The sequence below is a fragment of the Corvus kubaryi genome, unplaced genomic scaffold (genome assembly GCF_017639235.1).
Source record: "Corvus kubaryi isolate FWS band 111438036 unplaced genomic scaffold, C.kubaryi_AGA036_p1.0 37308, whole genome shotgun sequence".
In the NCBI taxonomy this organism is placed as follows: domain Eukaryota; kingdom Metazoa; phylum Chordata; class Aves; order Passeriformes; family Corvidae; genus Corvus; species Corvus kubaryi.
The window spans coordinates 22,082,790-22,095,006 of NW_024581096.1; the positions used below are offsets into that span (position 1 = coordinate 22,082,790).

At 42.1% G+C, this 12,217-nt stretch overlaps 1 protein-coding gene across 1 annotated transcript in view; it reads right to left on the reverse strand.

Annotated features, from left to right (window-relative positions):
- Positions 1 to 12,217, reverse strand: part of THBS4 (thrombospondin 4) — a 40,647-nt gene that overhangs the window by 4,837 nt on the left and 23,593 nt on the right. Inside the window, exons 10-19 of the mRNA XM_042028845.1 lie at positions 10,394 to 10,546; positions 8,934 to 9,038; positions 8,612 to 8,719; positions 6,971 to 7,130; positions 5,546 to 5,664; positions 4,691 to 4,743; positions 2,460 to 2,653; positions 1,993 to 2,171; positions 517 to 565; positions 217 to 413 (exon numbers count right to left, since the gene is read on the reverse strand). Of these exons, the coding sequence (XP_041884779.1) occupies positions 217 to 413; positions 517 to 565; positions 1,993 to 2,171; positions 2,460 to 2,653; positions 4,691 to 4,743; positions 5,546 to 5,664; positions 6,971 to 7,130; positions 8,612 to 8,719; positions 8,934 to 9,038; positions 10,394 to 10,546 (1,317 nt within the window). The remainder of the gene's footprint in view (positions 1 to 216; positions 414 to 516; positions 566 to 1,992; positions 2,172 to 2,459; positions 2,654 to 4,690; positions 4,744 to 5,545; positions 5,665 to 6,970; positions 7,131 to 8,611; positions 8,720 to 8,933; positions 9,039 to 10,393; positions 10,547 to 12,217) is intronic.

Genomic DNA, 12,217 nt, shown 5'->3' on the forward strand with positions numbered 1-12,217 from the left:
AAAAAAACAGGAAAGGTCTGTGTGGCAGCTGCCTGGTTTAACCATTTTGACAGCAGTTGCAAATAGAGAACAGCAGTCGGGCAGCACACTGACATGCAGTGCAGTGGCTTGGCTTGTGCATGGCATGATGACCTAGCCCATGGCCAGCACATGGCAGGATGGCATAGCCAGGCTTCCATGAGCACTGTGTCCTTAGCTAGGAGCCACCACCAGTACCTTTAGCTGGATGCCAGGCTCTGCAACAGCTCGGAAGGGAGTCGCTTGCCAGTACGTCTGTTCCGTCTGTTTCCACATTACTACGTAAAAACTAGAGCTGTCTTGATAACCAAAAATAAAGCCAGCATAGTCGTCATCTGTCACTGTGTTCACATGAAAAGTGCCCTCAAAGTCAACGCCATTAAAAGCCGTGTAACCTAGGCAGGGATACAAACAAGTTAAAAACAATTTTGCAGAACACATGTTCATATTCTGTGTGTTTTCTGCTGTAAAACTTGAATCTCAGAAGAGAGTACATACCAACAGCAAGGCCAGGATCACTGTTCATAGTCTGCACAATTTCCATCCCCTGTAAGGGTAAATTCAGGGTGGTTAGCATGTGTGGCAAGCTGGGTTGGCTAAGCCTTATAGCCTTTTCTCGTCTCCCTCTAGCACCTCCTTCATCTGTCTCTTCTGTTTGCTCTCAACATACCTATGACGCTTGTATCTCCGAACTAAAATCAGTGAAAACTATAATCAAATAGTAATGTTTCAGCTGCTTGCATACCCTGAGTCAGGAAGGATTTGTCAGTTTTCCTAGTGCAGAATTAGTCATACTGGTATTTTGATACTTTCTTTCCCTACCACAATATTCTGGAAATCTGAATCTGGCCAAAACTGGGGTGCAGGGGAAGAGGGTTGTGGGAGGAAGAGAGTTTTTCCTAGGCTTAGCTCATACATTTGGATCACAGAGCTCAGGATTAAACTGACTGCCAGGACTGGGTTAAGGAAGATGTATACATTCCAGCTGGCTTGGCAGAAACTTTCGCAATGGGAATAAACCACATGTTCCCTGTGACTCAGAATACACGAGCCTCCTGAAGGCTAAAATTTGTTAGTGCAAGTAAGTTACTGAGTTCCATCCAGGAGTACTGGAGTGCTGCATCCAGCTCTGGGGTCCCAGCACAGGAAGGACACGGAGATGTTGGAGCGAGTCCAGAGGAGGTCAACAAGAGGATCAGAGGGATGGAGCATCTCTCCTATGAAGACAGGCTGAGAGAATTGGACTTTTTCAGCCTGGAAAACAGAAGGCTTAAGGATGACCTAATTGTGGCCTTCCAGTACCTGAAGGGGCCTACAAGAAAGATGGAGAGAGACTTTTTACAAGAGCATGCAATGACAGGACAAGAGGCGTGGATTCAAACTGAAAGAGAGTAGGTTTAGGTAAGATATTAGGAAAAAAATCTTTACTGTGAGGGTTGTGAGGCACTGGAACAAGCTTCCCAGAGACGTTGTACATGCACCAAACCTGGAAGTGTTCAAAGCTGGCCGGAGCTCTGAGAAACCTGGTCTAGTGCTGCATGTCCCTGCCTATGGCAGGTTGGGGTTGGAATGAGATGAGCTTTGAGGTCTCTTCTAACCCAAACCAATCTATAATTCTATGAAATTCTGTGTTATTTAGCAGGTCAGACTTTTAAATTATGGGAAGGATTCATGAAACTTGTTTGCTACATGTTTCAACAGGGTAACACATATCTGCCTTCTGGCAGCAGTGAAATCCACCCAGAGTAAATTGGCCAGCATGTAGTTACTTTAGATTATTAGGAGCATCAATTTTGATAGCTTGAAGGCTATAAAAAGGAAAATTCCTTCATTATTACTCCTGAAAATAGTCTACTAACCAACAGCTTCCACTTGTCATGTCTGCCAGAGGTCCAGAAATTACAGAGCCAGTTTTACTGGGGTTTTCAAATGATCTTTCTCAAACAGGTAAGAAAGACCAAGTTTTATTTTTACCTGGTTCAGAACCACCCAGTTTGGATCAATCTGCGCATCCCCCTCTGGGTCCAGCACCACTGTCTGATAGGCCCTGAAGTCTGTCAAGGTGATCTCTGCGTTCTCAGGGCACACATCGATCCGATCAATCACTGTATCCTGGTCAAAATCAGACTCACAGACATCGCCAACTCCATCACCTGAATGCATCAGAGAAGTGAAAGGAGATTTATGGTGCAGCAAGTAGTTACATCTGGCCCAGCCACTGGATCAGGGTGTCCAACAAGCAGGCAGAGTGTCAGCCCTGCTGGCTGCAGTGCCTGAGAATGTGCCTCTGTTTTGGCTAAAGGGCCCCTGAGTGCTGGGGTTGTTCCTGGCAAGAGTGTATGCATTGGTAGTGACCGTGTTGCATCCTGGTGCACATGAGTAATGCCTGGAGATGAATGCAGTGCCTGAGAATCCAAATGGCTCCTGAAGGCCCATCTTACCATTATCATCTTCCTGCCCCGGGTTGGGGACCAGCCTGCAGTTGTCAGGGCCCGGGGGCAAGAGGTCAGGAATGCCATCATTATCATCATCGTCATCACACTCATCACCCAGCCCGTCCTTATCTGTGTCCAGCTGGGAGCTATTAATAACGGTAGGGCAATTGTCTGTGCTGTCCTGGTGCCCATCACCATCGCTGCAACCACAGAAACAAAAAAAATGGCATGCCAGCATCAGCTCCTGCCTCTGCACAGTGAACAGCACGGACACCTGAGGGGGAAACACACCAATGGCAGCTCTGGAGGTGAAAGCAGACCAGTGGGCAACACAACTGTTGTTGCTCAGGTGGCTGAACTGCAAGGAGAGCAGGAACAAAGAAACTCAGGTAAGATAAAGTGGCAGGAAAGCAAAGACCAAGTCAGGAGCTATAAAAATACTCAGGGAAAAGAAAAAGAAGCCTTACATGGTGTGGGAAACATACTGGAGCCCAAGACCCCGAAACACATCCACTCCTAAAGGGTGTGTAAGGCACATCCAAAAAGTGCTGTGTCACCAATTAAGAGGCACTCAGGAGACAGGAAGAGCTGGACACCTTGTGTCCCTTGTCTTGTGTGCATATGTGTCTTGGTGCTCATGAACATGCAGGTGTGAGTGTGAATGAAACTTTATGAGAAACTCTACATGAGCACCTGAAGTCAGACTTACTTTAAAACAACCACTGTTCTCACCCTCCTGCATAGCAAGTTTTTCGTGGTGGACTTCGCACTGCTAGGTTAGTGCTTCCACTCAATGGTCTTGAAGGTCTTTTCCAAAATGAATGATTCTATGATTACAATCCTGCAGGGGGACATGCATTAAGAAATAGAGGAGAAAGTCTGTAGCTCCCAAGCATCCCTCCAGGCCATGGGTGCATCAGCTGGTTACAGTGAAGAGCCACCAGGAACCGGGACACAGATGACAGAAGAGGGTTCAAGAAGTTATGGGGTGGCAACATAACTTTTCCATGCCAACAGTTAAGTGCATCCCTGAAAAAAAACTGCCTGAACTGTGGTGTGTTTTGTATGCATACCAAAACCAAATTGCTTTCTGGCAATTCATAGGCATGTTTTCCCTCAGTAGCTTCTTGCTTAGCACAGGTGGAGCAGAAGTGACCTGCAGCCAAATTAAGGTCATGCTATGGCTTATAGGTAGGCATATTCCAAACCACCTCTCCCTGCTTAAGAAAAGTGTTTTTATTTTAGGTCAGAGTAATCAATGTTTGCACAATATTGAGATAAAGTGCAATAAGCACCATACATGTGTATCTATTGCAAGGTTAACCTCAGGCAGAGCTACAGCATTTTTACCAGGAAATGCTTCATAGACATTAGTGAAGTTTATGGGGGGAAAAACGGTCTTTTTTTAAAACATGAGGAAGAACAAAGACATATCTACTTAAGAGTAAAATGCTGATGGCCTTGGCAGCTGCTGGCCCAAGACTGGGAATGATCCCTGCAGAGACATGGAAGTGGGCTCCCTGCAGGTCCCTGCGCAGAGAGCAGCACCCACCAGTGGCCCTGGCATGGAGCCCTGCAGTTGTCTGTGGCTGATGAAATGCTGTGACAGCACAGGATTTATCACTTCCCTTGCCTCTTGCTGTAAGTGAGGTGCACACAGGAGGGCCTGCCACCCCTGAAGTTGGTTATGCAGAAGCTGCTTCCAGGAAAGTGATGCAATTGGTCATGGGATGTGCTCCTGTGAATGCCCAAGGCATATGAAAGATATAGACAGAGGATCCTTGCCAGTCTTGCTGTGCAAAACGGTTGCTCTGCAAGTGTTTTACACTTGATAATAAAATTCTGTTTCTGCAACCCTAGGTTCTTAAGGAAAAACATACAGCCTTTAACTGTGAAACTTCTGCTAAGGAGACAGAAATAAAGGAGGAATGAAAAATAAAGAAATGAATGAAAGACATTTTCTCACTAAGAAGCTCTGAGCAGTGCTCTGGGTTTTACAGCCAGAGAATTGCTTGAATGTCACTTCCACAGGAACTCACAGGAAGCCTGTGTGAATGGGGCTAAGGATGAAGTAATTGTACTACCACAGGGAAGTGAACAAACAAGGCTAATAAATCCTAACACTGTTTTTGAAATAACATCTCTCTGGAATTAAATCCAGGCTAGCCTGAGGGATTATAGCTCTCCAGGAATCAGTAGCATGCTTCAGCTCAGGACTAGCCTCTCTCACAGCTTACCTGTCCTGATTGGTATCGCAGGAATCTCCAACAAGGTCATTGTCAACATCTGACTGCAAAAGGGAACAGAGAAAGTTCCAGTATCAGCTGTCAAGAACATCTATTTAAATTGCAGGATTAAATCAAAACAGAACCAAATCAAATACAGTTAAAATAAAAGCGTGAAAAGACACTTGTTTTACAGAATTTATTTTCTCTCTTGCATCATGCATCTAACCAAAAATTCAGTTTTATTAAAAAAAAAAAAGACAGTGAATAAAAACGGTTGAACTTAATTGAAGCAGTTCAAGCAAGATTCCTCTACTACTGAAAATAAGTATCCCTCATTTCTAGCAAGGTTAACTTCTTAAGCAGCTTTAAAATTCTACTATGTTTCTCTATATTTTCCAACATTTTTCATTAGTCACAGGGGGAAGGGGGGGTTTGAATCAGAATTCCAACATATGAAAAGTTACAATGACTTCTCACCTAGGAGCACTGAAAGTTTTGATAAATAAGGACACCAGGATTTTGTCCTGACTAAAGAAATATCAAGTGTAACTCAATCACACCCCTATGTGGAGTCCTGGAGCCGATTTCAGAGCATGAAAGATATACGCTGAGCAGAGGTCCTAACAACATCCCGAATTGAGAGTACAACTGGTGGCTCCTCCTTCTCACACCAGGAGAGTCTGCAGATCTGTAAAACTCTCCTGAATACCTAGATATATACTGTATTTTATTATCCAGGAAATACACTTTATTATTAAAATATGAACACTATGGCTGCACGGGTTGCTTCATTCTCTTGCACGTTTTTAGGTCTCAGCAGTCCCTCTCCCTAAACAAGGATAATTTTTCCTTCTGCCTGCTAACCTGGTTTGGGTTGCTGATTGTAGGGCAGCTGTCACAGGCATCACCAACACCATCATTATCTGTGTCCTCCTGGTCTTCATTGGGGATCCTTTGACAATTATCCAAAAGGTTCTTAACACCTAGAGTAAAGTGGATTGTGTGTGTTAGTTGAAGACAATTCCCATGTTTGTCCATACTGCACAATATAAACATTAAAACAGTAAAGACACTATTCCTTTTCAGCAACTACTTAATCCTGCAATGAAATTACAAGCCTGCACAGTAAATCTTTCTTATGTGTGCATCACTCATTTAATAGTAGTTAGCAACATCTTGTTAAAGAACATCTTTCCACCTGTCTTGGGGTGACTTTATGATGGGTATCCCATATCGCTGCCTATGCCTATAAATTAATTTTTGTGCCTTTCTGTGCCTTTAAACTGAGCCTGAGAGGGGGAAGGAAAAACTGAGCAAAACTTTCTCAAAGCAGTTTGCAGCTTGTTCAAGGTCACACAGAGATAGCGACTTTGTTTTCAGCTGCAGCAGGGAAGCAAGGAGGCACCCGGCTTGCTGCTTTCCAGTCAGCTTTTGGCCAGTTGTTTCAGTTTCTTTTCTCCGGAGACAGATGGAGAGTTGAACTTTTTTTCCTTCCCTGGAATTTTGGATTTTCTCCCTTTTCTACTGGACTGCTTCAATATCAGAGCACATCAGGACGACTTTCCACCTGGCACAGAGGGCCTGGCCCTGGGCCAAGCCCCAGCTCTGAGGACACCAAAGGCTTTCCCAGGTTTTTTCTCCACAGCGAGAGATTTTATCAGTTAGCATTATTTTCCCTTTCCTGTGTGTTTGTTAAATAAATAGTTTTATCTCCTTCACTTTCCTTCCAGGAAAATTTATTTTTCCCAAACCTGGTTGGGGAAGGGGTGGTTGTGACCTGCTGTCTCTCGCAGGATATATTTCTAAATTTGGCCAAACCAGAACACCACCCCATCACACCCATTATTACACACAATTCGTTCTATCCTGTTCCTGTATCACAACTTACAGGATGGGACATTTCATCTTTGTTATTACATTTAAAGGGGTGTGATTTTTTCACTTCTTTCAAGCCTCCTACAACAATGAAAATAACACATTATATAGCTCTTGGGCACCAGTGACTGGCAGCAGCTGGATGGTCTGGGATGTTTGCACCTTTACGAAAATGCTGAATGATCAACAACCTTAACTTCTACATGAAACATGGCTTGGTTTCTCTGTTACAGTGTACAGTGCTTCCAATGCAAGCTAAGATATGTATTAATTAAATGAAAAGGATTAAAAACACAGATTTCATGAAGAAAGACTATGTGTTACAGCTAGCGACATGAAGTCTTCTGATGTGCAGCACACACTCTGGGCAAATTTGAATGACATCAGAGAAGCTGAAAGTGAAAAATCACCAACCGTCTCCATCCATGTCATCATCACAAGCATCTCCTTTCCCATCACCATCTGTGTCCCTCTGGTCGTTATTCAGGACATTACGGCAGTTGTCACAAGCATCTCCGAAGATATCTTGGTCACTGTTTCTCTGGTTAACATTGGGAACCAAGACACAGTTATCCTGTAAGACACAGAATCAGACATCAGTCAGGCCATGAATCTTTAATTTCTACTTTAATTGATTTATAAACCTCTTATATTTATTTCTACTTACCAAACAAACAAACAGAAAAACCAACCAAAACAACAAAATAGTGTGAGCAGTTTTGACATTTTATGTGAATATTAGCTCTGGATCAGATTTCACTTGGTCCCTCAAAGCTCTGCTTTGAACCACACTCTAATCATAAACATGCAGTACCATAAGGCTTTACTTATAACCTTGATTTCTGATTATCATTTTGGATGCGTCTATGGTGAGGAACCTGTTTTGGTGCCTGAGCTTTCTCACATGGTCCTTCTCAAAAGCTGCAGTTCAAAGACTCTGACAAGGTTTGCAGATGGTCTCAGTGAAAGGCTATTGCCCCCTTCTGGTACAGACTCAAACTGAAGCTGGAAACTGGGGAAAATTTTTTTGATGCAAAAACGTACAGGTTTTTGTTCAGTTTTGGCGGGTTGGTTTGTTTGTTTCAAGCAAGCTGCTATTGGCTTTTAAAGTCCATCAGGAGGTATGTGGAGAAAATTTTATTTCAAAGTGGTATAAAATTTCTCCACCCATCTAGCACACTCATGACCTCATTGTCTTGCCCAAAGAGAACAACAACAGAGACTAGAAAGAATAAAGAATTTACTTGATTATGAAGGTGCTGAACCTGCAAGTAGATTTAAAGTTGTAGGAGGATTTAATTTTTTCATTTTAGAACATTAATAAAACCAGCTGATTTAAGCCAGGAGAATTTAGCCTGGGCCTCTCTGGCAAAACAGCCTGAGACAGACCTTCTGTGACTGCTAGTCTGCCCTAGTTCCAGGTGGACATTTGTACTCTGGATGTTATTGCTGGCTTCCTTGGAAGCAGAGTAAGCAGTATCAGTCAATGATCTTAATATAGAACAACAGTCGGCTTGTAAGAATCCAGGGTGAAAACAAAACAGCTTTTCCAATCTGAATTTATTCTCTAGTATATTCTGCTGTGTGTACCCACATGGAAACCTCTTCTGCTTTGAGGACATGATCTAAAGCTTTTTCAAGTTATTGGCAAGACACATTCATTTGTGTGGGGTTTGGATCCCTGATGAAATGTGTTGTCAGGTCAACCTGCTTTTTAAATAGAAAGATGTTAATGCAAGTAATGTTCCTGAAGGTTATGCTGTGGGAGAGTGACAGAAGGACACAAGCTCTATACACAAACAGCTCTAGAATTAAATGATAAAAGGTAGTAATGGAGTATACACAGATGGGATTTAAGGCTGTGTGGCTTAAGTCTTGTAAGAACGAGCATTATATAAAAGAAAAATACAGGATTTAGGGGGCCACTGACAGTGATGGGTATGGAACAATCTCTGGCAAACAGTAGTGAATCAGATTTCAGAATCACTTCCCATTGCTGCAATGGGAAATCCTTCTGTTTGCACAGACCCCTGCATCCTGATCTATACACAGCACCTGTTCATTGGGAATGCCATCTCCATCTGCATCGTCATCACAGGCATCTCCAATCCCATCACCATCAGCATCTTCTTGTCCAGAGTTTGGGACAAATCTGCAATTGTCCTAGACAAGAAAGGAGACAAGTCTGGTGTTCTATAGGTAAACTAGACGCCTTCATAATTTGAATGATTTTTTCCTATTATTAATTGATTCATCAACTTAAATAGAATTCAATAACCTGAATAAAAGATGAATACATTGAGTCATGTTTTTTACAGTCTTCCTCTTTATCCCTTCATGCTCTGAATTATTATAGAATTAAGAAAGCATTTCTTACCTTTCTGCAGTTTTCAGCAGAGCATGAGAGTTCTTCATTAGGGTAGCCATCAATGTCAACATCTTTTCCACAAATATAACCATCACCAGCCCAGCCAATGCCGCACTATCAATAAAACATCATGGTAGCACTATCAAAAGGTTAATGAGTCACTGTAGAAATATTCAAGAAGGAAAACTCATGCCAGTCTTGAAAAGAGCAGCATATGGAAGTCATGGCCAGATACTGAAGTACCATGAGATACAGAGAGCTTGAAACAAAGATTTTCTTTCCACATTGAGAGAGGCTGCAGTGTATCCAGATGTAGCTATAAAGAGCTACAACTTGATGTCAACTGGAATGTGTGCCTGCCACACCTAATGATTGCAGTGGGAGCTATAGATTTCTTATAGACACTGGCCAGGAACGAGTTTAGGCTCCTCACTGGCAGGTTGAGCAAAAGAAAAGGGGAGACCTAGGTAGAGTATGCACCTAGCATCTTGGCAAGGGGCACATGGTTAGATGGGATGACTGTGTTTTGTTCAGTATCTCAAGAACACACCTGCAACTAGAAGAAGTTTTAAGAGAAAACTGTGTTGACATTTACTAAGTTTGCTTCAGAAAAACAAATGCATCTGCACACAAGTTTCTCCTAGCCAATTAAATTATTACTGTTTCAAACCAGCATATCATTTATGTCAAAGATATATGCAAAGAACTGCATGTCAAAATCTGGCCTTCCCTTAAAACCAGGAGTTGCCTAATACAAGTGTCTAGGCATGTTCCCATTACAGCATGGACTTAAAATATCCTAGATTATTTATCTTTGAAACAGATGTACTTAAAAACTAAACCAAAGCAAGTGCCAGAAAAAGCATGCACTGTATCCAAATTTAGGACACAGGATTAGTCTCTTGCTTTCTGTTGCAGATGGAAAAACTAAGTAATATACTTAAGTATACTCTTACAGTGGAAGTTCATATGCTACTAGTGCTCCTCAGCTCCCATAGCTGGTAAGCACAGTACAGCCTCCCTGTACAGCCTGGAATCTGTGATCTCACTTTAAAAAACATCTCTATCAGCCAGCAAATACAGGCACATTGGCTATGCAGAGAGGATCCTTACTCATAGCTATGTAGCTGGGCACCAGGAGAGGAATTTGTCCTTGTGATGTCTTCTGTAGTGTGACAGTTGACAGTCTTTTCTGAGGAGACTACAGAAAGTCTACAAAAGTGATTCCTAAAGATCTAATTACACAGGCACAGTGAATATGATACATGAATATGGCTGCTTTACAGACATGTGGCAAGAACAAAGCAGTTGCAAGATAGTCTCAGCCCAGTTTTCACAGCTGGTCTTGGCCAGTGTGCCACAATTGGTAAAATATCCAACTGTATAAAATGACCACAAAGATTTTCTCATTTCCAGCCTATAAAAAATGCTGGACTTCACTGTAAAAATGCATTAATTAATGAACTCACAATACATGTCACCTCTCCTCTCCTCTCCTCAATACAACGGGCATGGATGCTGCATGGATTGAGAGCTCGATTCCTGCAGCTCCGTTCAGCCTGGCATCCTCTGGTTTGGTCTCCTGTATATCCTGGTTTGCACTGGCCACAGTGGTAAGACCCCTGTAAGAACAAAAAGTCACCAGCCAGACTTTTAACAGGACTTTTTTTCCTTTTAAAGCAAGCACAAGAGCAAGATTCAAGTCACACTGTTTATGCTGTGCAAGTGTAGTTTTTCATCCAATGACGCCTCTTGTACTGCGAACAAGCTTTATTTTCTACACTTCTTTATTTCTACAAGAAAATTATATTTGATTCCCAGAGTGCATGCTGGAAAACGTACTCAACTCTTGCGTGCTTAGACCAGTCTTTTGTTAAGCCAGAGAAAAGTCATGTAGCAGCAAAAGCTTCTTCATGATGCCTTGTCCCTGCCAGCATCACCCTGAGCTGCTTCCAGGTGACTGAAACTTTTGTGCAAAATTCTAAGCAGCAGCTGATTAATCAGGCTGGATGATCTTATTTCACTGTAAAGCACACCCACCAGTTTATCTAAAGGCAACTGGGCACAAATTTTAATCAAAGAGAGATTAAAAAGTTCACCATGTCTTTGTCCCATTTTATTTTTTAAGCTAAAATGTTTTTAAGCCAATTTGATCCAAATCTTCTTCATCAGAAAAGAATTCTGTATCTGAAGACACAGCCATCCTCATTTACACTGCAATAAGAACATCCATGTAAGTTTTTGCAGTAGTTTACCATGATACATGCATATGTATTTCATATGTATCACTCTCTTGTGTAAACAAACACAAAGGAGCTAAGCCAAGGAATCTCATTGTGTGTTGGGCCAATCACCATATGAGATATAAACAGATAAATGCTGATAAGGTGAGGTCTTCTTTAGGCATCTAATGTGACTTTTGTCTCTGTCTCACATTCTTATTGACCTGTAACTTAAGACATAAAAGTTAATTGAGAATGATCTTTTTACCTTATGGAGAATAATTATTTTTTGATATGTCCAGGAACAGAAATGGGTAGATCTCTGACAAACGTGCATCTAACCACTAGTGAAACTTCATACAACTTCACTCTTTGTGTACAGTCTGTTGGAGGAACTGTCAGGTCTGTCATAGTACACCATCACAGAGAAATCTACTTACTACTCAGACTTCATAGAGAAATCTTTCTTACTACTACTCCTCTATTCCTAACTTCATTACAAATTATAACTGTGCTGTCTGCATACTTTCAGGATGAAGATGAAAATAAACAGATGGCTGAAGAGTAAAATAATCCCTGGGCCATGCTAATGGTATGGCTTATTTAAAACACACCAGCCTGCGTACTTTATCCTAATGGATTACAGGGTAGTATCTTCTGGAGTCTGCTGAATTTGCTCGCTATATTCTGTCCTATATCAAGCTCTGGTATGCATTAAAATAGCCTCTAAGGCAGCATTTCCATACCAGACTGTTTCTGAAGGGATACAGGACTAGAAACCCCACACTGTTCTGTTTTAACAGATGCAGGACACTTCATGTTGGCCCTCTGTAGACAGGGCCCAATGGCCTCCCAAAGAGGCTGCATGTCTAGTCATGCAGCAAAACACAACATGTGACAGTAAGTGTTCTAAATATTTAAAAAAAAAGATACAAACATCCTGAACGGTGAAAGCAGCCCTAAGAAAACAAGCTTATTCATGAGGAAAGCTAATACTGAACACAAATGGTAGCCTCAACAATACCTTGCTGCAGAAAGGACCACCTTTACACCTGAAGAATACTTTTAACC